The 25,286-nt window shown below is 41.4% G+C and overlaps 2 protein-coding genes across 2 annotated transcripts in view; one reads left to right on the top strand and one right to left on the bottom strand.

Moving 5' to 3' along the window:
* Positions 1-837: 837 nt before the first annotated feature.
* SRP54 (signal recognition particle 54) lies at positions 838-15,990 on the bottom strand. The gene is made up of 16 exons (XM_040602262.1): positions 15,867-15,990; positions 12,583-12,691; positions 11,031-11,122; positions 10,366-10,450; positions 9,340-9,444; positions 8,067-8,133; positions 7,923-7,980; positions 7,054-7,204; positions 6,019-6,167; positions 4,520-4,620; positions 4,316-4,402; positions 3,847-3,920; positions 3,493-3,601; positions 2,541-2,711; positions 1,955-2,050; positions 838-1,302 (listed from the first exon to the last, which is right to left on the bottom strand). Exons 2-16 carry the CDS (start codon positions 12,658-12,660, stop codon positions 1,211-1,213), a joined length of 1,515 nt encoding a protein of 504 aa, XP_040458196.1. The 5' UTR covers positions 12,661-12,691; positions 15,867-15,990; the 3' UTR covers positions 838-1,210.
* The window catches only part of LOC121091133 (poly(U)-specific endoribonuclease homolog), a 24,318-nt gene continuing 13,805 nt past the window's right edge, over positions 14,774-25,286 (top strand). The window contains exons 1-2 of the mRNA XM_040600414.1: positions 14,774-14,777; positions 15,525-16,283. Coding sequence (XP_040456348.1) covers positions 14,774-14,777; positions 15,525-16,283 — 763 coding nt within the window. The remainder of the gene's footprint in view (positions 14,778-15,524; positions 16,284-25,286) is intronic.

The raw sequence follows: 25,286 nt of genomic DNA, 5'->3' as shown, positions 1-25,286 counted from the left end.
ATTATCCAGATCCTGTGACAAATCAAAGTCCCAGGCAAACTATAGACATACCCGACTGGCAGTTATGCTAGTGCAAGGCAGAAAACGTCCCCTTACGAGAAGGCCTGACACACACACACACACTGCACTACTGAATGCACGATTACAGAAACACAAGAATGAAAGATTAAAGAACTATTTTACATAGTACAGAACTGAACATCTGCTTTGTATGTCATTTACAATCCAAGCACTCTGCAGTATGCTAAAATAAATTTCGTAATATGCCCTCTCGCCTTAAGATAACTGTGAAAGACCTTACATGCTTGCCAAGAGGTATGCTGGATTTCAAAGTTCATCTGGTCTACCTAGTTTCTGAAGCGTGTCTGTAGGTTCCACCTTTGAGACCAACACAGTAAACAGCTATTAAAAAAAATGCTACAGGAAATTAAGATCAGATAGCAGCTGAGATGCTCTGTCAGAAACAGCTCTCTCTCTTATTTTAAGTTCAGTACCAGCACAGAATGCCATCTAGTATGTACTGGAAGTTGTCTCCATAAAAGAACTGCTTAATTGGCAGCCTGATACTATCTTTAGTACACGAGACTGCTTGGTATCTGCATACCTGCATGCTTTTAGTCACTTCGCTGTGTATAAAGAAAGAATGATAGAATTCTGGACAACAGAGTTTTGCACAAACCAGAGCACAGCACACTGTTTCAGATACTGAATTATTCTTGTAGCATTTATGCCAAATACGAGTTTCAACAGCCCGTAGAAACAAATCAAACTAAGGAAATCATCCCATGACATACTGGGCAAGGAGTTATGAAAGATCTGAAGAAACAGGCCATCCTCTTGTTTATAACCACTTAAATTTTATTTTACAGTATATTTGTGACATTTTATGTTACTATAACCAAAGATCAGGGTCGTTTACAAATATAATGGCTGCCATTTGATGTAAACAATTAAAAAGTGTCTCTAAATATTAAATTTTTACATCATGACTTTGTTTTATTAAATTTAATTACTCTTTGTGCCATCAGGTATTAGTGGAGAGGAACTAATTTAAGCAAAAATAGTTTTCAGAAATTAGATGTAGAAACTGAGAAGCCCGAATAAGGTTTCAAAAGACCACTCCCCCCATCACTGTAAAAAGGAAGAAAGCAAATTCTTTCACTGAAGTTGCAATGAAGAGTCAACCAAGTCCATTTCTATTAAGGCTTCTTTACATATTATTGAATCCCATCATGCCTTTCATATTCCCAGCAGCGCCTTGTTGAAACTGTCTCATCATTGACTGCAATCCTGCCATGCCACCTGCAGAAAAAGCAAGAACACGGATGTATTATTTAACTCTGACGAACAGCTATCTTGCTTCTGAGGCCTCATTACAGCACACATGCTATTTCGATAATAGACAAATGCAAAAGACCAAGACTGTCAAGCCAGGTTTAAATGGCTATCAAAAATGGACAACTGAGTGAGTACAGAAAAGTCTGGGAAACACCAAGCTTAAAACAGGTTTTAAGATGACCTGTGCATTAAGATCTAAAAAAAACCTTGAAGGAATGACATTATCAATTAGTGAAGTTCCAGTATAGTAGTTTTTATTTAAAGCTGCTCTTGTCAAATTTAATTATTTGAGGCAAAGCTTAGAAGAAAAGGGAAGTTTAGGAAGATACTTGCTTTACCACAGTCATCACTTTACTATTCCCTCAGGCAACACTCCAACTGCTCATTGAGAGGTGAATCCAAATGAAGAAACTAGATGAAGCATTCATTGGTAAGTGCAATGTGCAATGCATTCACAATACATGGACTAGATGTTCTGATTCTTGTTAGACAACCTAGAAATACTTAATACACAATACACAACACGTTCTCACACCACCTTCCTCACTTCCGTATTTCAAATACTCAACCATAATTGGTAGTTCTCTCTTGAAGCTGTAAAAAAGTCCACACATACCCATATGATGAAGAACTCTTGGATCCATCATCTTTGCCATCTGCTGGTTCAGTTTGGCCAGCTGAGATGGGTTTACATTCTTTGACATATCACCACCTAAAATTTTTTTAAAAAAAATGCAAGAAGCAATTGTAAGCAACTGGATTAATATATTGGGCTAAAATTAAAATATATCTGAATTTTACCTCCTAATTCTAGATTCAAAACCATGCCAGCCTCATGATCAAAAGTTACTACATCAGCCACTTAAGAGTATTTTAAGGATCAACAGTCCCTGCATACCACATAACAGACTGAAACATCAGTCTTGTAGCAGCAATGAAGTCTACATTGATAAAGCCAAAAATACAGTAGTTTTCACTGCTAAGTTACACACTAGTGTCATGAAGAACAGTGCAGCTCTTACCAGTTACATAAAAGAACTTTCAAACATCATGGAAATGAGCGAGCTACAACTCATCTTCTCCTCTCCCAAACCCAATCGACATCTTCACATTTCCTCTGTGTTCACACATCAAGTGACTTCCGCACTGACTTAATAAATGTTTTTCTGTTTGGTTTTTTTTTTATTATTGTTTTGTTTTACCTTTGAAAAGCCCTTTGATGCCTCCCATCTTTTTCACCATCTGTGCAAACTTGGTGTATTGGGTCAAAAGCTCCTGAACATCTCTGGTAGAAACACCTGAACCTCTTGCCACTCTTTGGATTCTTCCCGGTTGCTTACTGAAAACTTTGGCACCGTCTGTACTGTCCAGTTCTGCAATTACAGTGCAGAAAGAAAAATCCATTCAGTTACTGACATTAAAATCTGTTACAGCTGGTAGCAAACTTGTTGTCATTACGGTTGAGAATTTAGTTTTGAGGCAGAGAACAAAACCCTAGTTTTAGAAGTGACAATGCAGAATTTTACATAAATAATTGAAACATAATATTCTAGGGAGAAGTGCTAAAAAGCCATTATGTTCACATGTTAATCAACATGATAGAAAAAGTTGCCTGGATAAATTATGCTCTCAGCACACTTGGTCTTAAGCCATGCTAGTGAGTTTAGCACAAAGCTAAGACCATACTTCTCCTGCAAGAGTTGCATGTGGATTAGAAACAACACACCTTGAATTCCAGAGACCAGGCTATGTCACCAAGTAAATTTGAGGGTGGGAAGGAAGAAAGACAGCAATGACAGATTAAAGAATGTAGCTTTTTAATCTACAAGTACAGCGTTAATAATTTCAGAAGCACAGTTACAGCATGAAGAATAAAAATACATTAATTTCCAAATAGAATGCTTCAAAATCCCACCTGTACACAAGACAGAGCAGCAACAGGCAACTGTCAAGGCATCTCTAAACATTTAGACTTATTCAGAAAGTTTGAGAAGTATGTACTCTTTACCATTTTTTTAAGAATGGTAAGTGTTCCTCGTAATTTTTTGTCACTGTAGATGCTGCCTTACATCCAACTTGTTTCCAAAAAGATCCTGCTACATAAGCTTGTTTTTCAATGGATAAAAACAAAAGTGTAGGTGAATTTTATTTTACCTTGGTCATTCATACTGTCCATTATAGTCATCAGTTTCTTTAGCCTTGCCATCGATTCCTGCTCATTGCCTTTACTCATGAAGTCAGTTCCAAAACCAGGGATCATACCCTTGTTTTAAAAATGAAAAACAAAAGTGTGTCAGAACAGGCAGAGGTAACTTTAAGCAGCCAGAAATACGGACAGCAAGTTTTAGTTTAGTTATGTATTGCAGCAGGCAAATCATTTTACCTTTCCGAAAAACAAAGCACAGATTTTTAACACCAGTTTCAATGAATAATTTTAAGTTTACAACATAAGTTTGTCAAATATAAATGAAAATCTGATAAAACAAAATTATTTCTGGTGTAACTAACCAAGATCTGACTGAATGGTCCCATTTTCATGATGTTTTGGAATTGTTCATACATATCTCTTAGTGTAAATTGACCTGAAGTACAATAACAACAAGAAAAAAAAAAAAAATCAGTGAAAGTCATACTGGCATTTTGGTCTTACTGTCTTTTCTCAGTTATTCTTTATATTTACAAGCTAAATACTCTAGCGCATAGATAAGTAGATAGATAAACCTCTTCACTATTAACATGGCTAAACCATTTTAGACATTTAAGAGTTAAGCTAGTTTTTCTGCAGTTATAGACAGTTACAGTCTGACAGACTTTGAAACATACTTTTGACAGTTTGGAAAACATAACTCAATTTATTTGCCTGCCACATCTGTTAGAGAAAGACTCTATCCTGTATTATGCACATGAAACACATAACACAAATTAACTCAGTGGTCATGGTAATACACCCACTACTCAGGCCTTGGGAGTAACTTACCATGTTTGAGCTTCTCTATGAGTGCTTCATTATCATCCAACTTTAACTCGTTTACTTTATCTATCAATCCTTCGATATCACCCATACCTGAAAAAAACCCAAACACCCAGCTCTGAAGTTAGCATTAAAAAAAATAATAATAATCACACTTTGACTTTCTACTATCCATTTTACAGATTAAGTACAGTTATACATAGTACATACCAAGAAGTTTGCTGATGAAAGGCTGTGTTTTAAAGGGTTCAAAGTCATCTATGTGTTCGCCAGTTCCAATGAAAATAATAGGACTCTTTGTGGCAGCAACTCTGCAGTAAAATACATTTTATGAAATGGCCTCTCAAAACTCACCCATCTTTTGTACCACCTATTAACATAGTCAGCAAGGCATCATCAACACAATGCATCCTGTCCGAAGCATCTTTCTCACTCCTCAAACTATTAATGCAAAACCATCCAAGATTTAGGATAGATAGCTGGTAGGAGCTGACAAGACATTTCTCTAGTTAGCACTTTGTAAAACACACACCCTGCTTTGAGGGAAAAAGAAAATCAGACAGAAATAGAAGTTGCTTATTTTCATTGCTGCATTTAAGGAACTCGAGAGGAAAGGAAGAAAAATAAATCATCTCCGTTTGATCCTAATATTGGGAGGTCAGATGAGACAGGCATTGATTACTTTTTTCTTCAAGGTACCTCTGATGACAGGCAGCAATCCCATTTTCGACACAGAAAAAAGCCTAGACATAGGAAAAATAAGACCCCTTTCACTAATCAATCATTTGCACTAGCTTTTAGATCAAATCAGCTTCCAGCCTACAGAAAGTATAAAACAAACACAGCAGACTTAACACATACAAGCATACGACAGCTGCAACATGATTTTGGTATTTCCACTTTGCTCCTAAGTTTAGTTTTCCATCACTATGCTATAAATAAGCTGCCATATTTTGCTGTTAAGTACTCTAACACTCGAGATCAAAGTCAGACAGTGATTTAGTAAGTTGGTGCCAGTTAACATTGGCTGTTTTGACAAATCATCTCAGCTCCATACAAGCTCCATCACTGAAATGCAGCTGGAGATTTATGTGATACGCCATCATATAAGGATGAAGATGAAATGTAACATTTTCTAGTCAATCGACTCTGTCAAGATACAGCACACAGAAGTCTTAACAAGAATGGAATTCAGGAAAGTATGACTGCAGACTAATGGTTTACCTAATTGCTGGACACTGGCAATCCAGAAGTTGGATCTGCGTTGCAGATTTAAGGCCATTAGATATGACTAGCTGAAGTTTTTCCCCTTTTGGAAAAAAATCTTGGGCATCAAATGAGAATCAAAACTTTTCAGGTAAGCCGTATCTATTAAGTCCAAATTTGTATTTTTTGTAAAAACTCCCGATATGCAAGATGCAGTAAATGTACCTACTTGATGCTTTTTTCAGAAGACAGAAGTCTGACGTGACAATACACACCGCTGTATTGGAAGTACATCATAATACCTGTTTCTGACGTTAAATACCAATGGGTGATCCCATCCACCAGAAGCAAGGTAAGAAGGTTAGTGTTACCGACTTAAACCTCAGATTCTGTGCATTGTGACAGTGACACTTCCACAGGACAGGTTTCTGTGAGACGCTAACACATTTCATGGTTGTCCATGCATGGCCAGATGTTGGCCACCATTATGTCACAATACTTACGCACTGAGAGCTCCACCTCCTTTTGCATGTCCATCAAGCTTCGTAACAATAACAGAAGCTACGTCTACTTTGTCTTTGAAAGCTTTAGCTTGAGCTTCACAAGCTTGGCCAATGGAAGCATCCATCACATAAACAATGTTATCTGGTTGCTAGAAGAAATGAGATACACACAAAATAACAACTTCCTGCTTTCTTAAACAGTGTTCGTGCACTACGTTCAGTAGCAGAATGTATTGCAATAACAGTATGTAAGAGCTGTGCAGTTTAAAACAAAAGGACAACTGTTTTATGAACAGTATTGTCTAAGGATCACTTGAAAGCTCTGATGCTGTAGATCAGTCTTTCACATAGTCATACAACACAGAACATTAAAATTTAATAGGTTTACAGTTATTACTTATGTTTTGAGTGATTTTAGCCAGTATCTGAGCCAATAAGCTAATTAGTATCCAAAGCAATTAACAGCTAACAACATCTTCCATCCCGTTTTACATTAAGAGCTTTAAAACATCCATTCCTCTGAAAACAAGTTAGCCATTAGCAGGAGTTGTGTGGGAAGTGTCATATTGTCATGCAAGACCACAAAATCAAACAAATAACCAGACTTTTTAAACCCATACAAGAAACACTAGCTTCATTTACATATCAAAACTGTTGAAATTTATCCAATCATCTTCTCTGCCTCAGGGCAATTATTCATGACAGTCACAGCAAATTTAGTACACACAGCTACAGGAAACCAGACTAGACTGGTTCTTTTATCTAATTTCTCAGTGCAAAAATCCTGAAGAGCAAAAGTTAAAGCAGGAACAGCAGTCTAGTTATGTGCAAGTATCCTTCAGTTACAAGAATTAAAACCAACACAGAACTATCAAGCACTGATCATCCAGTCCTTGTTTATTCATATACGTTTGTAATTTCTAATATAATCTAAGAGTTACAGCAAAATCCACACAGAACACCAGGACATAAACATAAATGAACTGTAGTCGAATTACTGTAACAGAAGTTATTGTATTTCTTGGAACTACTCACTATGGCATTAGCAACTTGTAACATCTCTTCAAACAAAGAGTCCTCCTGTTTGTGACGTCCACTTGTATCAACAATGATTATTTCAAAGTTTTCATTCTTAAATTTCTCAACACCTTCTGAAGCAATAATTACAGGATCCATTTCTGTATAACTGATCACAAAGAGAAACAACTATCTATATATACACATACATATATGCAATTCTTTGTTCCCAAAGAAACTAATTCGGGCTTTCATCACTTGACTGTAAACCTGTTAACTGCAAATCTACCTTGATTACAAGAGGGACTTCCTCTTACGTCAAGCAAAAATTCATTAAAAATACGCCTTCCTAACCATTTGCCCTTACTGATCAGTGAACTGAAGCACAAACAACTGTCTCACCTGCTGAAGACTGCACTAAGTTTTACTAGCCCTTCTCTGAAGATTTAACTGAGCACCTAGACAGTACACCTTTAGTGAAGCTTAGGGGAAAGTTCTTCACTGCTTTATAAAAGCTATTTTAGGTCCACTGCTGCCCCTACTTGACAGTAAAAATTAAGGGTCCAAAAATCATATCCTCTGATCTGTAAAGATTAATTCCTGAAAATCTGAATGTGTCTCATAAAGGCCCATTATACAGTGAAAGAACACTCTAGGGAATTATTCCTGAATGATTGATCTCTTCTTATACTATCCCTACCTGCTGCTACTGGCAGACAGTGTACTGAACTAAGCAGAGTTTTCATCCGATCAGAGCCCATATATTACCATAAAATCTATGTAATTAGGCCACACTGAATGGCACTTAGTGTGATATGTTCAATAAGGAACAATTATCCATTGCTGGAGTTGAATCATTCTCCAAACTGATTCTAAAAGATGCTTACCTCCCATAAAAAGGAATTCTTGCTTTTGTGGCGTTCTGCTTCAACTGGTCAAAAGCACCTGTGAGACAGGTATAGTCAAGTGACTATTTAAAAAAAATCTCTGTGTTAAGAGATGAAGAACCACATCATTAAAGACTGTATTACCTGCTCTGTATGTGTCTGCACATATTAAACAAGTCTTCCAACCTTTCCTCTGATAGAAGTATGCTAACTGTGAAAAGAAATCCAAACCAAGTAGTTATCAAAATCCCACAGGAAAACATGACACTAACAGTTTATAATCACTAAAGTACACACGGAAAACACAAAGTCAAGCCAGCCTTCCTATAACTGAGACCACTTAGTAACACTGTAGAGTTATCTAATGTTAGCACCTCCATTATTTAGAAAAGTATGCTATACAAATAATTATTAATGGCGAGATGAAAACAGCTGCTTGGCTCTGCTTCTGATTTCAGTTTCCTGAGCTAGGAATGACTACAAATAATCCCAGTTCCCATTTTACTAACTCCTGGATTCTGCTTACTGTTGATACTGGAGATAGGACTAGCTTTTAGAAACTAACCAAAGCAGTTATGTACTTCAATATTAAGTACTGTAATGGCTACAACTTTTACAACTCTATTTCTGTACTTCCAGCAGAACTAAAGTATTTCCATTGCAAGGACACGTTTTAAAGCAATACATGAAATCCTTATTTTCTTCTAACTCTCGGCTCCACTGGTACAATGTACATTCACAGAACATTTGATTGACCAAAGACAAACTTCCAAAATATAGTTTGCCTACAGAAGCACTAGGAAAGTCTTACAAAATCAGAACAGTAATATATTCAGTTTAGCCTGTACGTGAATCTCAAAGAGACAACTGCAAAAATCCAAGATGCACCTTCCAACAAACATCATAAATAGGTTAAAGGTTGATTCAGAGCATTCTTTTTTTAGCCTTAAAAATACAAATCCAAATTTTCTCAATGAATTTGGGGCTGGAAGGTTTCACACCACGCACTCGCACTTAACAGAGATATCTAACACAGAGGCCAACTTCCACAGGTTTCCCTAAAAAGGTAATGGAATGAGATAGGTTCCGCTCATAGTTCTAGTCTTAAATCCAGAAAACAAGGAATAGAAAGAATCTTTCTTATCCATATACAGTATTGTTTCATCAAGAGTTTAGTTCCAAAAAATCTTAAAGGAAGTCCTACAAGCCATAAATTGCCCCAAAAGAATATTACTTTGGACATTAATCTCATCTCAGACAGTCCTCTGTAAGAAATCTCTACATTGTAACTAGTTAGTGCTTTCCTACTAGTAGAAACAGCACAAATCACAAGGAAATTCCACCCAAGGAGTCCAATGACCACCACCACCTCCTAAGAAAAAAAACAAAATATGCAAACACATTCAGTGCAAGTTACCTTTGAACAGGTTGTTGTTTTACCACTGCCTTGCAAACCAACAAACATTATAATATTCTGTTTTCCTTTGGTAGGTGTCCATGCTTTGACTCCAGGATCTACAAGCTAAAGAACAAAGTACAATATATGTTGCAGAACTGAATTTCAGAAGCACGGAACAGTCAGTGTCACAGTCATACTAGGTTTTTGGTTTTCTATTCAATAGAGCAAACCAGTTTTTACATATTCTAGTCTTCATTTGGCTTAGATGCTTGCTGATTTACAGTGAACAGCAACAGCCCATGCAAGATATCTATAGTATAGAACATATACTGTTATAGAATTATGCATAATGCTAATTTTTTCTTCCTAACACCAAGCACCAAAGTCAGGGTGGCTTGTATATATGGCACAAGTATAACACCTCCACCCCACCATCACGGCCTAAGACGGCCCTCTGGTGAGAAACCTACAGTACAGAAGACTCTTTAGGGTTGTTGCTTCACTTCTCAAACGAGTAGAAGGTACATACATTCCAGCCAGCCATCACAGGGGTGGGCACAGACTACAGAAGAACCGACCATACTGTCAACTGGGAAGAGGACGGAATACTGATACTCAGGTGCCGATTTGGCCAAGCGGGCAGTTTAGAGAAATGTTGCCATGAACTGCTGGGTTGTTACTTAACACCTTTTCAAAGTCTTGTAAGTAGTTTAAACAAATCTTCATGTGGGTTGCAAAGGCATGTTTCTGGGACAATCAACGACAGTCCAGAAGCTAACAGTACTTTACACTTAATTGGCCTTTACATTTCAATTGAAGAGTAAGAACAGCTGAACTTCAAGCTAACTTTAACTTAGTCTGAGAGATGTCCAGGAAGTAGTTTCAATCAGAATACTGTCTGCAATAGTAAGAAGCCTTACAACAGAAAACATTAACTACAGGTACCACACAACCACCTTAAAGCGTGGCTTGTTACTGTGCTGCTTCCACAGCCCAGGCTGTAAAGGAAAAGTGACCTAACACAGGATTTTGAAGAAGTCCTACCTTAACAAGTTCCTTAAAGACAGCATGCTGAATCATTTTTCTTTTGTTAAGGCCAGACGCCATTTCTTCAAGATCAATTGCAGACCTGAGTTTAGGAAAACCACAAAACACTAGCATAACTTCAAGCATTGCTTTAACTTAGTAATAAATGAAGGCTTTGCAACTGGAACAGCATTCTCATTTGCGTTGAGTTTTCAGATAGGACGTATTTAAGAAGAGACATGCATTGGAGACTTTGTCCTGCATACAGAAGAAACACCAGGTTTCTAAAATATTCACATCTTTCAGACTTGCACCTGCTGGAATTACGTATCTGAAAATAGCCAAGGTACTTGTCATACACAGATCTATTTATATCCAGCACAGAACATGTGAAGATAAGGTGTCTAGGAAGTAACAAAGTACTTGTTTATCACACCACTAAACTGAGGACAGCAACAGTTTTTTGAAACAAGACTATAACAGCAATAACTGGCTAAATTTGATGAAGATTCTTTTGATGGGTCTGGCTAGACATTTAGCGCAATCAGTATTTTCCTGTTAAAGGTGAATTGAGTGTGTCTAAGATAACTGTATAAGGCTAGAAGTTATTTATTCTTCCACAACCTCAAATTACAACTTTTACAAACTTTACAAGTTAAATGCATTTTAATTATTTCACTTACTTGACATTTTCTCTGAGTTGCTTCACAAGTTTAATATTAACATCAGCTTCCAGTAATGCTGTACATACTTCTTTTAACATAGCATTTAAAACCTTTGGAGTGTAAAAGAAAAATGGGTTTACAGTACACAGTTATTGACTAGGTCAGTATTAGTTCAAAATAAGAACGTGAATTATGTATATATACGTATATGTGAACGTGTATTTATGATAATAACCAAGGCTTTTACAAATTACATGCATGCAGTCCTATCATCATATTGACTGCCACAAAAAAGTCTACACATTTGTTCCTACGTAAAAGCAATGTAAATATGAAAGGGTGGCACTGGAAAAGAAGGGTCTTCCATTTGTAATATGCACGCTGGAACAAGGTAACACAGAACACTTCCTATTGCATTAAGGACAACAGCAACTCATACAGAAGCAAGACTTCCTAAGCCTCCCTAGGGGTACCCCTTAGAGACAGCTGTAACAAAGCCACAAAACAACCTCTTAGCACAACACAATCTCTGTAAATAAAAGCATTCCTTAAACACAAGATGGACACACTACCTGAATCCTCAGAAACCTGACTGCAGCTCTGGGGTATGCCTTTCAGGCAAACAGGTGCCTTGGCTAGGAACCCAGTTTAGTAGTTCTAAGACTTTTCAAAGTAAAAAGTCTTAAACAAAAACATTTTTTGAAAGTAACTCTTGCATAAATGCTCTCATTCGCACAGCCTGAGCTCTTGCAGGAGAAGAGCTTCTACTGCTAAAAAACAAGTGATCTGTATTTGACTAAGTTAAGCATTTGTTGTCTCCCAGCTGAAGATTTATTAAAATGTTTCCTCTGTGTACCGGTTCCAAACCCACAACCCTCAATAAGCCTACTTTTTAGTCACTTTAAGACACCTACCTGCTTATCTGAAAAGTGTTTCTAGCAATTTACTTACTCAGAAGCACTTCTAAACCATCACATCAATTAGTTATCCATCTTGCTTTTCCGTCCATATAATAGAAAACACTTAAAACTTGTAATTAAAAAAAAATACACGCTATACCGAGTCAGCTTCCAGAACTACACACCGTATTGGCTTGAGTATAAAGGCAGCAAACATAATCCTCACATTTCAGACAGCAAAGTTTACACTGAAAGCTATTTGTTCTTCCACACTTCAGCTTCTAGCAGCCTAGTACACAGATCCGTAGTTTAGCTGCATGCATGCACACACGGAAACTGAGGCACTCTATGTAGTCTCACAGCCTACCTTCCACCCAAACTGAGCCACATATTGTCTCCTCCAGCATCACCTCCTTAGAACACACCTCTGTAAGTACAACCACCAGGCCCAAAGACCATTTGACCATGGGACCCCCTACGCCTGAGGCAATCATACATCTCTGAATCTGGTTCTAAGCTTTGGTACTACTATCAGGGAGTTAAAACTTCTAGCTAGAAATTTTACTTGAAGGAACAGCAATCTACTTCAAGCTCCTTATCAGCTTCTGAGAACTTTTTCTTGGAACTTTGCTGTATAAATGTTAGTGCCATCACATATGCACACTACATACCTCTTCATTGATAATCGTAGCATTGCTCAGTGAGCGTAATGCTGAAGTTATTTTTCTTCCAAGATCTGCTAGAACCATTTTGGCGGCTTCAAGTACAACTCAGAAGGATCTGGAAAACAATTTAAAATTACATTTAAAACCAGTTGAAGCTATGCTTTGCAAATTAATTATTCCAGTATCTTCTCAGTTCAGAAACCTGCTTTGGATTCCAAAAAGCACACAAGTTTTACTTTTTTAGAGTTATTTTTAGGAAATACTGGCCTGAAGTTAATTTTAGGCTATCCTGATGACCTGCTTTGAAAGAGAGATACCACAATGCAATCGGGAAGCATTTCACTGTCTAGAATATTTGTGCATTGAATTCACCATGAAAAGACAGACCAGACAGACTTCCAGCAAAAACGCTAACTGCTTTTTATCTTATCAGTGATATGCTACATGACAGAGTAAAAATCAAGCAGAACAGCCTACAAGCTCTGCATCCTGTAAAGACAGTATGATCAGAAGCAAAATATTTTGTTAGCAAAACTGAACATTATTTACTGGTTCTATTTTACCTAACTTACACTAAACCAAACAATTTCCCATTTCAGCAGCCCTACAAACATACTTGCATTTTAATACGCAAAATTCACATTGTATTTTTTAACGGCTTTATTGGAACACCAGATTGGTTTTTCTCCCTACAGACACAAATCTTACATATAAGCCTAAAGCATACTGCAACTTATACTCAGGAAACAAGAAAAAGTTAATTTCTGAAGGGCATGCATAGTCTAGTCAACACGCTAAACCACTCCCACCCACTCCCACCTCCTCTACAAGGTAGCAAGATATTCAGAATACATGGCATAAACTGCAATCTAGAACTCTGAAAAAGGACAAACCAAAATTTGTCTAAAGAGCAAAACAAGTTACCACCACAGTTATTGCTGAAATGGAGTACTTCAGGTACTTCTTGTTCATCTTCCAATTTCGCAGTTGGTTTCTTGTACCCACCTGAAACTACTCCCTGCTGATAGCTGAATTCAGAATCTCACATTTGAGTGTCTCCTTTCAGAACTGAAAGCAAACTTTCCAGCTAATGGCAGCCTCTATAATCAAAGTAGCTGAAAGTTTTCCAAGATTTTTGGGACTTCTCCTCCCCCCTCAAATGGGTAGAGAAGAAAACAGACAAGAAAGGCTGGTATGTTTAGCAAAATGATGAATACATCATTAGCTACATTCTGAATTTATTTAAGAGAGAGGGCTCCAACTTAAGAAAGACGGAAAGAAGCTCATCATATACACACTGAGATTTACTAGCTGCACAGGCCCCAAAAAGCAAGGCTTACAATGTATTTATAAATAAGTACAAAGATACATTCCAATGTAGATAAAACGAGTCACCCATGTAAGCCAACCTCCTGACTGCTTTGTCTAATTGAGAGTTAATATGGCCACGAAGTTGGCACGTTAAAAAAACACAAACCAAACAACTGAACTGCAAGTTCAACCCCCTCCTGATACTGAAAACTCCCAAGTCTTCCTTACAAGGCACACAAGTCACGTTCTTGCAGAATAATTCTGAAAAAGCGTTATCATCAATATGACCTACCAAAGGGTGTCAGCAAAACAGATGCTCAAAGTGTTTTTCAAGCTCATTTCCCATGAAAATTACAATAATATGAAAAATACCTTTAAAAACAGCATTGCATCTCAGTAAGCTTTGAGCTGCTTAAAACTGCAGCCATGGACAAAACTTAACTAGAACACTTGGACGTAAGAGCTAAAAGATTTGATAGGATGACCAATGCACAGTAGCCAGGTGAAGATTCAGTATTTAAGATCAGTTTCCAGAGTTCTACAGATTGCCTATTGCAAGAAGTTAATTTTGTCGTAACAAACGTTTCCACCGCAGACTCCAAAAGGTTCTTCCAACAGCCTTATAATAAGAATAATGCACATACTACGCTAAGGAAATGAGTTTAAGCATTTTAATATCCACTGGCTTCTCTAGCATATTAAGAATTTATATGCCATCAGAATGACTAAGGTATGCCAAGTACAGAAATTAATACAACTTTTCAAGTACAGTCCATCCAAGTTGTGAGCCACACTACCGAGAAAAAGACACATAAGCTGTTTTAGCAGGTAGCCAACTTGGATTGGCAGGTAGCCAGAAGGGCATTAGCAGTGCCTGCACTGCAGAATGCGTATATGCTACATTCAGAGCATCTGTAGTTCTGGAAAAGCTTTTTAGCTTTGATGCAAACACTCCACAAAAGCACTGAAAAGGTTTAAACCTGGCAGGACCCCACAGTAAACAAGCCAGGCTGTACCAAGCAGGCCTCGTGCCGAGCAGCTGCCTTCAGCAGAAGCAGCCTGGGCACCTCCACGTTGAGCTCCCAGGTCATCATCGTTCTACTGTATAGTCCCTGGACCTCTTCACCTGCTGCCTGGAAGCAGGCATTTCAGGAAAAAAGGGGCAGCAGAAATAGTGCAGGTTTTGTTAAGCTGCAGCAAAACAGCAGTGATATAAATCTGAAAGTGACAGGCTGCCTATGCCTGCCTATTCTTCTAGCAGAAACCTCTAAAAACTGACAGTACTCTTTAATGCACAGATTTTTTACAAAACAACAGCTTTAACAAAAAACAGCTGTTTAAACAGCTATTTTAAAGAGATAACAAGTAAAAGGGACACGTATTCAGTCTGTACAACTAAGTTACACTGAATATATACATATGTGCACTAAGATCAACTGAAAGTCTAATACTATAACTAGGGGGGAAAAAAAGGGCTGATTCACAGGTGGAAATAGCTTGAGCTACTGCAGCGACACTCGACCCGAACTTACTCGTTTGCACCTTCTAAAATTATCTGGCAGAGGGATGGGACGGCACCTGCAGAGCCACAGCAGGGACCGGCTGCCCCGCACACGGCCTGACGCCCCCATTTTCAGGGAAGAGCAGCAGCGAGGGCCCAGCCTCAGCCAGCCGCCCGGCCGCGGCCTCCCCCCGCGCACCCCGAGCTGCCCGCGGCCCGGCCCCGCGCTGCTGCCCCAGGGAGGCGGCACCCGGGGCTCGCCCCCAGCCCCGCTCCCCGGGCCAGGGCAGCGCGCCAAGCAGCGGGCCGGCAGACCGCAGGCCCCGGCCCGGCCGCCGCCCCCCGCCCGGGCTGCCGGAGAGCAGGCCCGCCGTCCCTGCCCCGGCGCCGCCGGGGCCCGGGTGCCGGCCGCCCCCCCCGCCTCGCCCCGGTCGCCGTCCCGCTTTGTGCCGGTCGCGGCGGCAGCCCGAGCACTCACCGGGAGCGCGGCGCGGGGCCTGCGGGCAGAGCCCAGCTCAGCCCAGCCCAGCCCGCCGCGGCGAAGCCGCCCGGCGCTCCGCAGCCACCGCTGGCAACAGCGAATCACCCCCGGCCGCCGCTACTCGCCGACCAGGGAAACGTCACCACTCGCCCTCACCCCCCGGCCCCGGCTCGCTTCCGCTTCCGGGGCGCGCCCGCCCCCTGCCTCCGGAAGGCGGCGCCGGGAAACGCCGGCTCACGCCCAGCGGCGCCGCCAGAAACAGGCGCTGCGCAGCTCAGGGGCGGGTGGCGCAGCCGCAGGCGAGGAAGGGGCAGCGCCCCGCCACCGGCGTGCGCACCGAGCGGGGAGGCGGGGCCGGGCGCGGCGCCGGCAGCAGGCCCGGTGGCCCCGAGCATGCGCGGAGAGAGGCGGCGGGTGGGCGGCCGGGCCGGGCACGGGCGGTGGCTCCGCCCCGCATGCGCGCTGGGGGCGGGGCACTGGCGGGCGGGGCGGGCGGAAGGCGGTGGCGCCCCCCCCGCGGCGGCGCGATGGAGCTGGAGGCGGCGAGGCGCGCGGTGTTGGCTGCCGTGCGGGGCACGTGCGCTGCCGACCTGCCCCGCCTGCTGCACTGGATGCGCAACACCAGTAAGCGCGGCACGGCACGGAACGGCATGGCACGGCCCGCTGCCGGCAGCCGGCGGGGCCCCGATGGCGGGGGGAGGCCCGGTGGTCGTAGCGGGCCTGAGCCGTGAGCCGTGCCTCGGCCGGGGCGAGCCGCTGCGGCCTGGCCGCCCCGTTCCGGTGCGGTGCTGGCACCCATCGGGCACCCCCTTACTCCCCGGTGCCGGGCCCGCGGGAAGGCCTCGCCGGTGAGGCGAGGCGAGGGGCGGCAGGGCGGGGGTGGGGGGCGTCCCTCCGCTGCGGGGCCGCTGGCGAGCTGACGGTGCCCGCGAGGGAGCCGTGCCCGGGCTGGGCGCTCCGCTGGGCGGGCGCTGGCTCCGCTGCTGGCGCAGGGCCGCCGGGGGTCCCTCCCGGGCCGGGCCGGGGCGAGGGGGCCGCCCCGGGTTGCCGTGCTCGGGAGGCCCGAAGCCGCCGCTCTCCGCCTCCGAGCGGGGCTGCAGTGCCTGAGGCTGCCCCGGCCCCCGCCGCCTCTCCCGGCTGCCGGCAGCGGCGTGTCAGCCCGAGCTGGGGCGGGGGGTGCTGGCGGCGGGTGGGGGGCTGGGGCGGGCAGCGCTTCGGCTCTCCGGCGGGCGCGGTCAGGGGTCCTGCGGAGGTGCTCTGCGCCTGGCACATCGGGACGTTTGTAGGCGTTAGTCTTGTCTTTGCTCAGCTAACTTCACACGTGTTCCCAGCAGCCTTTCAGAGGCTTGAAAATAGAGGTTAGAGCTGATTTGCCAACACCGCTTTCCCCCACTTGATGTCATCTTAGGTTAACGTGGCTTTCTGTTGAGCTTGCTGTTTACTTTCCCGTTTGTGCCTCTGTATAATTTCATCGACATGCTGCAATCAAGTGCCTCATGACAGACGAAGAAGGGAGATGGGGGTCAGTGCGCAAGCTGCTACTGTGCACCAGAACTAAAAGATGACATGGAAAACCTGACCATAGGCAGTGCCCTGGAGCTGTGGGCACATAGTGCCGTAGTGAATAAACTGACTAAACGCTGCCTAGTCTGTGGATATATTTGCATTTTGCCATTGCAGATAAGAATGTTGAAGCCCCCCCCCTCCCCTCGAATCCTTTGATCGTTTCAAGCAGTGAAAAGCATGTGTCCTGTTCATTAATCACTGCCTGCTGGCACGGTAAACTCACTCCTTGGTGGTCATGCATTGGGGAGGAGAAAATTGCTGTACAATACATTACTTCCCCAAGTCATGCCCTGTTGTGCTAGGGTTATTCTTGTTCAGTTCCTTTGTTCCAGCACCTCTTTAGAGTGGAAACATTTTCATAAGCAAACACGTGGGGGCTGTTGCACAAAGGCCAGCTCTGGCACCTAGATGTTGTCCAGCTGTCTGGGTACTTTGAACTGCAAACTCAACTGGTGCCCTGTGGTTTGCAGCTCCCACAGCCACTTGGGTGGAGAGCAGCCAGAAGATCCTGGTCTGGCAGAGCGGGTCCTCTGCTGGCATTACAGGAAAGGAGCCTGCCAGGAACACGGTGCTCATTGCCCTCCGTGGGCACGCGGACCTCCCACCCCAACGGGTTCTTTCCTAGGAAAGATATTGCCAGATGTTTTAGAGCATCTGCAAGTCAGCCTTCGTGGTTAGAGCAGAGATGGGATTCCCTAAAACTTGAAGGCTGAGGTTCGATGGATGTAGTTGGTGTTAATTGTAACTAAACATGCTTATTTTCTGTGAGTGTATGTACACATGTATATGTCTACACATATGTGCATATAGACATAATGGCAGAGCAATCTGTTACAAGCAATATTTCATCCCTTCCTTTTTGGGTCCTTGCCTGGATGCAGTAGCATGTTCTGCTTGCTAAATGGTGCCTGGGTTACTGTAAATAATCTTGTTAGAAGTGGGTTTCTTCCATCCAGTATGCTCTCATTCAAAAATCTGATTGAATTTCATATGCAGCCATTCATATTGCTTGTTCACGTAACGTAAATCATTACAGCTCCTTCTACACTGTATTAGTGTGGTGTGGATATATGACTTTCTCAGCTTACTGACTCCTTTTTACAAATACAGTAAAGCACATGGGAACTTAACTAGTGGAACTTGAAAATGCTGAACTGTTTCAGTTAGGAAACACGCTCGCTCTTTTCTCCACTTTGATTCAATGATCATACTTAATCATGGAAATTTTTAGCCGATGGCATAGTTTATGTAGACTTGCAAAAATCCTTTGTCAATTAATAACTTCTAAAATTTTTCTTTTTATGCTACAGCTTCCAAAACTTTTAATAGATAGATAGTCTCCATGAAATACAAGTATGCTATGGTTCCTAGCCTTTATTAGATTATGATCTCTCAAAGATTTTTTTCCTGAATTTTAATGATCTAGATCTGTTCCTAGGTCTTTCAGTGAAAGGAAATACATATTTTCACTTCATCTTTTCTCTTCATAATGAAGACAGAAGCTATCTTCTATTCCAAATTTTGAACTACTTTGTGCTTAGTACCTCTGAGTTACCTGTGTCCTTCTGGTTTTATATTGTTTGTGTCAATGCTGATTGCTGCTGCTTCACAATGTGCATCGTCTTAAGACTAACATAATTAGTTTTGTAGTTGCCATTCAGTGGCTTTTTTTCATCTCTGTAGTCTCCTTGACGGGCCATCTTCAGAAGGTTTTTTGGTTTAGGTTTCTTGCAGTAACTCTCAATGATATTTTCTTGTCTTTGTTTACAGGCTTGTGCTCTGATAATAATTTGCAAAAATTTTCTCTCTTTCAGAAAAGAAAAAAAAAAGATTATTAATACCCTGACTGGATGCTATTAATTTATTTTCTGAGAAATTAAGTTGTATTTTGGGCATCTGCATCTTTGGCATTTCCTTACAGTTTGTGATTATATTTTGCCGAGTACTGTTGCAGTATAAAGCTGTAGGTAACCGTACTTGTACCCAGATGTGTCATTTGGGACATGTGCGACTTCCCAGATTGCCGCATTTGTGGAGAAATTTAGAGCCTATGGAATTTGGTCTCATGCTACTGCTTGTACAAGTTACCAGTTTCTGGATCTGTTGATTATGATGTTTTAAGTAAAATATTAATGTTTGCCCCATTTTTGTGCTATCTTGAGGTGCTGTGGTCTCCCTCTCTAATGTACATATATATGTACATGTAGATATATGATAGAGGAGAGAGAATTAGAAAGCTTTATGTCTGTCTGTAGGAACTTTTTGTTGTTATCAAGATATGTTTCATTGCCTCTTCGGGCCATTAATCTGTTCATGGTTTTCCACTCCGCTTTTTCTGGATGGCTGTGTCATCCTGCTTTATTTCCAGTTTTCTTTTTCTTCACTCCGAAGTATACAGGCCTGGAGTAAAAGAGCTGTCTCTCTTAGCAGTTTTATTTTCCTGTAGCATTGAAGAGTAAGTAAGCAGAGGCATTTGTCCAGCAGGTCACATTCCTTTTCCCTTTTTGCAGTTTCCCCAGAGTTGCAGATATTTTGGGCGATGTCCCCAACACAACACTCTTGATGACACTTCTCTTTGTATTGTTTCTGTGGCTGCATACTGACAGTAACTTTTACTGTTGGGTTTTTTCCCCTCAGAATTGTTGGGTTTGAGTAATTACGCTGCCCATTGTAACGCCTAGATAGCGCTTTAATTATTAATACTGGTTGGGTGGTGGATAGTGAGGAGCTGGTACTGCGGTTTCTGCTGTTATACCCTGAATACAGCTAGGAAATTTGGGGCTCTCTCTGTGCAGAGAGAAAACAGTTTTATGGGAGATGCTAAGAAGTTACCAGATTTTTGTACCACACAGAAATAAAAACCTAGTCTTTGCCAATACAGATGTTGCAAAGAAACAAACCTCTGATGAACGAAAGAAAAGTGGTATGGAGGAGGGGGTGGGGAAAATATTCTGAATGAAAAAACTAAGCAAACAAGGATAGGATAAATGGAAACAAAAATGGCATCCTCACAGACAAGTTGTTTTTCTGTGGCGTGTGGGTTCCCCCCCACCTCCTACTGTCATCCTATTCCTGTTTCTGTCAAGATGTCGAACTTACAGTTTTACTTCCAGCTGAGGAGAGCTGGGCATGATGCCAGTGCTGGCTGTAGTCAGGCTTTTTTCCTCCCTCACGCCCCTCAAGTAAAGTGTACATGCAGTCTTAGAGTAAAGCCCTGCAGAAGGCAGTTGCCCTTAAAGAGTAGTGTTATTGCAAAGAGAGCCTTATTTATTAATTGAAATTAGTTGGTGTTTTCTGACTTGTGTGTTGTATGCATGGAACGTTACTGAGAAACTTTTCCATGCAAGAGCCAAATTACTTTATAGTAAAGCAAGTTATCTAAAGACTCATGTATGTGGAACTGAGAGAACAGTGAACAGGTTCTCACTCTAATGATTTCTGACTAATTTTCCTTAGTAATTATGGGAATGTAAGAGTATGCAAGACACTATTCATTTTCTTCTTTGTACAAATACAGAATAAAATAACCATGACTTTTTTTTTTTTTTTTTTTTTTTAGGGGGGGTATTGTGAATTTTAGAAATTAAAAAACTTTACATATGATGGAAGAAGACATTACTGTTCTAAGGCGGCTGCTTAGCAACACTGCTTTGCTGTTTCGCAATCAGCCAGCTCTTCCCACACACTGCCGTTTAATGTACGTCATTTCACGGTGACTTGCATTGCAGCTTTTCTTTTGAGTTAAGTCTTAGATCTCAAAGAAAATGAAATAATAAGAGTTGGAAAGAGTAACAGGAACCTTTGGTGTCTTAACTTTTTCTTTATAATAGGATGATTAATACTTTTAATATCCTTCTGCAATAACCACATTCCAGAAGTTCTGGCTAAGAAAACTTGGGTGAAGCCCAAGAGCTAATTCAAACCACTTGGGGAAACCCCCCTGAAGATCCCCCTCAGTTGGGTCCCAGCATTTGATGTATAGTTTCTATACAAATGTGTACATGGTCATATTCTCTCTCACTCCTCCACTGCCCAAACCTGTAAGATTTTCAGTAGCAGGGGAGGTTGCATTTGGTAAGAATGGAGAAGATAAGCAGTGAAAGCTTATGGAAAGAATGGATCAGGCTATCTGTATACAAGAATCAGAAGTAGTAAATACAGGAATCCTAATGTCAAGTTTGAGATTGAAGTCACCAAACCAGTGTACTTACTGGCAACTACTGAACGCTTTGCTGCTTTAATGCACATTACAAAACCTGCCTCTCAATTCATGTCAGTGAAACACAGATAAGATGATAAAAAGACCCTTTATGGTTTTTCATGTACTGTTATGGAGTCTAATATAGATTTTTAAAAAAAATAATTCAGCAGGGCTAAATCTGACTGTTCTAATACAAGCTTTTAAATTTTTCTTCAGTCAGGTAACAGTAAAATACAACAACCTTACAAACTTTTCCCATTCTATCTATTTCATTAGAAACCTTGAAATAGAAAGCTAAGATTTCAAAGTGATATACTGGTCTGAATTGCTGGTGGTTCATGTATTGATGTTTTCTTCCAAAAAAATCATCGAAGAATAAACTGGTGCAAATCCTCTAAGTTAAGGATAAACAACATATAATTATGTACAAAATATTTTTTTTCTTGTGGATTCACTTACACTGGGAGCAAACCAGCTTTTTAAGAGATTGGCATAGGATTTCGTTTTGTGACTGGAAAGTTGAGGGCAGACAGTGGTGTAAGTTCAGGCTTTTAACAGACAGCGAGGGAGAGGTATCTGACAAAATTAACATAACCAGACCGTGGTGGACGTGCTGCTTTAGTACATTGCTCTGCATATGGAGAAGAAACTTCTCATTGTACTCTTAGGAACAGACCAAGTTTGTCCGGCTTTTTCTGTTATGTACTTTATGATCTAGGCATTGTTGTGTTCCCAGACCTGCTAGGTAAAATTATCAGATGATGATTTTTACAGGACTATAGGAAATGGTATGAGAAGAAACCGGACTCTTTTTACAGGAAATAGTCCGCAGCGTTTCCTTTCAGTAACATGGTCACTGCAGGTGGAAATGAAGTGGAATGAGTCTCTTGAAAAGGTTGAAAGCATGGGTTTCTGCAATGTAGCAAGTATAGCATGTAATTTTGTGTGTGTGTATGTGTAAAAGCAGTTGAGTACAAGGCTTCATATCCAAATTGGTCGAGGTGATTTATCCATGTAAAACAACCTTTCAGAAGAGATCAAAATAGCATGGCAGAGCCACATTGACTGGAATGTATTTCTTTGTTAAAATTATTCCACTACTTTGTTTGGTAAACTAAAATGGGATTTACCTGTAATTTGATGAATCACCAACTTTGGCAATTGGCATTAATTTCCTTTGTTGCGACAAATGATACTGCTGCGAGAGAGGTCTCAGGAATACCAAGTACATCTAAGTTGTTAGTCACTGGAACTTAATAATGGTGGGGAAGACTAGTGATTGTAAAGTAGGTATGTGACTTACCTCGTTTAGACTTTAACTTCGAAGCTGCTTTCGATTTATGAATGCAAAAGACTTAAAGAACTAATAAATAAGCTCTAGTTATATTCCTGTCGGAAAAAGCTGATTACTTTCTACCAGTAGCTAAGTATGCTTAGGGAAAGAAATAGTATTTAGAGTTCCTGAAGAAGTTGGTATGCTGAGGTCAGAGATTGCTTCTCAAATTGTTAACCAAAAAAGAATTTAGAGATGTGGAGCTTCTTGACCTGTTTGTTTAGTATCATTAAAACACACTGAATGATTAAATTAACCACATATTAAGTAACAGGGGTGTTAATACTTGCTTTTTACTTTTGTGAGTCTGGATATGTATCTAGAAGGCCATAAGGTGCTTCCTGTTAGGGTTGCCTTTGCTAAATGCTCTTCTTTCCATGTAATTTTCTGTTGTCACTTGGAAATTAGGCATTGCTGATCTCCAGTGATGTCTTTCACAGTGCTGGGGTGTTTAGGTGTTGGTATAGCGGTCTACTCTATCCAGTGTGAGGCTTTGTGATGTTTTCTTATATTTGCCATAGAAAGGCTGAGCAGCACCAGGGTGTTAATTAGGCTTTTTGCAATGTGTTAATTAAATTTTGTAAATGCCTGTTGAGTAGATCCAGTCAAACCGGTTTTTGAAGTAAAATACAAACACTGTGCACTCAGACTTCCTCCATAAACAAATGGTTGTGATTCACCTTGCAGTATTTCATGAACTGTACAGTTCTTTCCTGAACTTTCAATGAACGCAGGGGTTGGCTTGCACGCTCTCCATTTCATATATGTAACAGGCACTAAATGACACCAAAAATAGTTTTCTATTTTTGTTTCTTCTTTGAAGATCCCTTGTAAGGTGATACTGAGATTCTCAAGAGCAAACAATTTGTTAAAACACAAGGGTGGAGTTGATAAAACTGCACCAGCAGAGGCAGAAATGCATATTTTCATATTTGGCACCTGTGTTCTGTACTTGATGGCAATCTATAAATATTTGCATACTGCAAAAGTAAATGAGTTATTGTGGTAGCTGTTGCTGTTTCTTGCTTTGACAGGAAAGAGGCGACTCTCCAGGTCTGAGTTCAGTCACAGACTGTACAGGCAAGCACGAAGCGCTGCTGCATGCACAGCTTCTGCTGAAGCTGCCATTTTGTCACCTTGGGAGTGTGCTCAAACCTCCTTCTCTTTTTTTTTTTTTTTTTTTTGTTCCTGCATGCTTATGCTTTATAAACTGATAGTTGGGAAAGAGCATTTCCATTTGTCAAATATTTTTCGGTATCAGGGTTTCAGTAGTTTTTCCTTTGAGCTGCATGTGTGTTGTAAGATTGTTTCTTAGGACCTGTTTCGTACAGGGCACCCACAAGAACTCTTGCATGTCATACTTAATTTTGCAAGAATTCAGAGGGCCCCATGTAAGATGGTCCGTCTTGTGACAAGTATCGTACAAATGGAAGTCAAGGCAGGGGAGGGGTATGCTGGGTTTGGGGAAGATGGGCATGCTGCCTGGCTCCCTCTGAAAGTACCTGTTTCTCCGCTGTGGAGCTGGGACACTGGCAGAGAGGACCGAGCCGTCCACCGCTCATGTGGCCCACAGCAGGTCCCAGGCTGTGATGGAGCAGATCCTGTTGACCTACCAGCTCCACGAGAAAGGGAGCTCAGGCTCTGCATTTGCCGTGTGGTGTGTCCGGCCTGGTGGTCTGTGAACACTTCCTGCATTTCATTAAACGCTGTATATGAATTTGATACTCTTAACAGGCAGTATAACAGCTGGATGAGCTCTCTTGCATAGTAATAGTATTGTTTTAAAGCATGTGCCAGATGTAGGGGCTTATTGCCCACAGGCACTGGTCTGTACAGCTGCTAATATCAGCTTTCTACTCTCTCATTCTGTCTGTAGCATGATTTTACTCCTTCTTGCTTCCTCAGATGTTATCCACCTCAGCAAACTCTGGCTCCCTTGCACTCTGAGGGCCTGTTGTGGTGCTGACCGTCCCAGTTAAGCAACGGCTAAATCTGTCCGCTTTCCCTTTCCATAGTCTCTGGGTTCACTTCTGTCGTGTCACATCCATAGAAATCTTCCCTGAGCTGATAAGAAAAATCACCCGCTGCTTCTGGGATGTTCATAATAAATCTGCAAGCTGTTGCATGGACCATGAGGTTAACAGGAGATGGGTGCTCATTAGAGGTTTCAAATTAAAATGCTGACAAGCTGGAGCTGCTGCATTGCACCTGTTGTGGTGTTCATGCTGCTGCCATTGCAGCTGCTGCCTCTGTCCTCCTGTGTTCCTCGATGCAAAGTTTGCATATCTTTAGGAGCTGAGGTTCTGGAGAACTTATC

This window comes from Falco naumanni, chromosome 7 (assembly GCF_017639655.2).
Source record: "Falco naumanni isolate bFalNau1 chromosome 7, bFalNau1.pat, whole genome shotgun sequence".
NCBI classification, from domain to species: domain Eukaryota; kingdom Metazoa; phylum Chordata; class Aves; order Falconiformes; family Falconidae; genus Falco; species Falco naumanni.
Note: the sequence above shows the minus strand (reverse complement) of the source record. Positions and strands in the feature narration are given on the sequence as shown.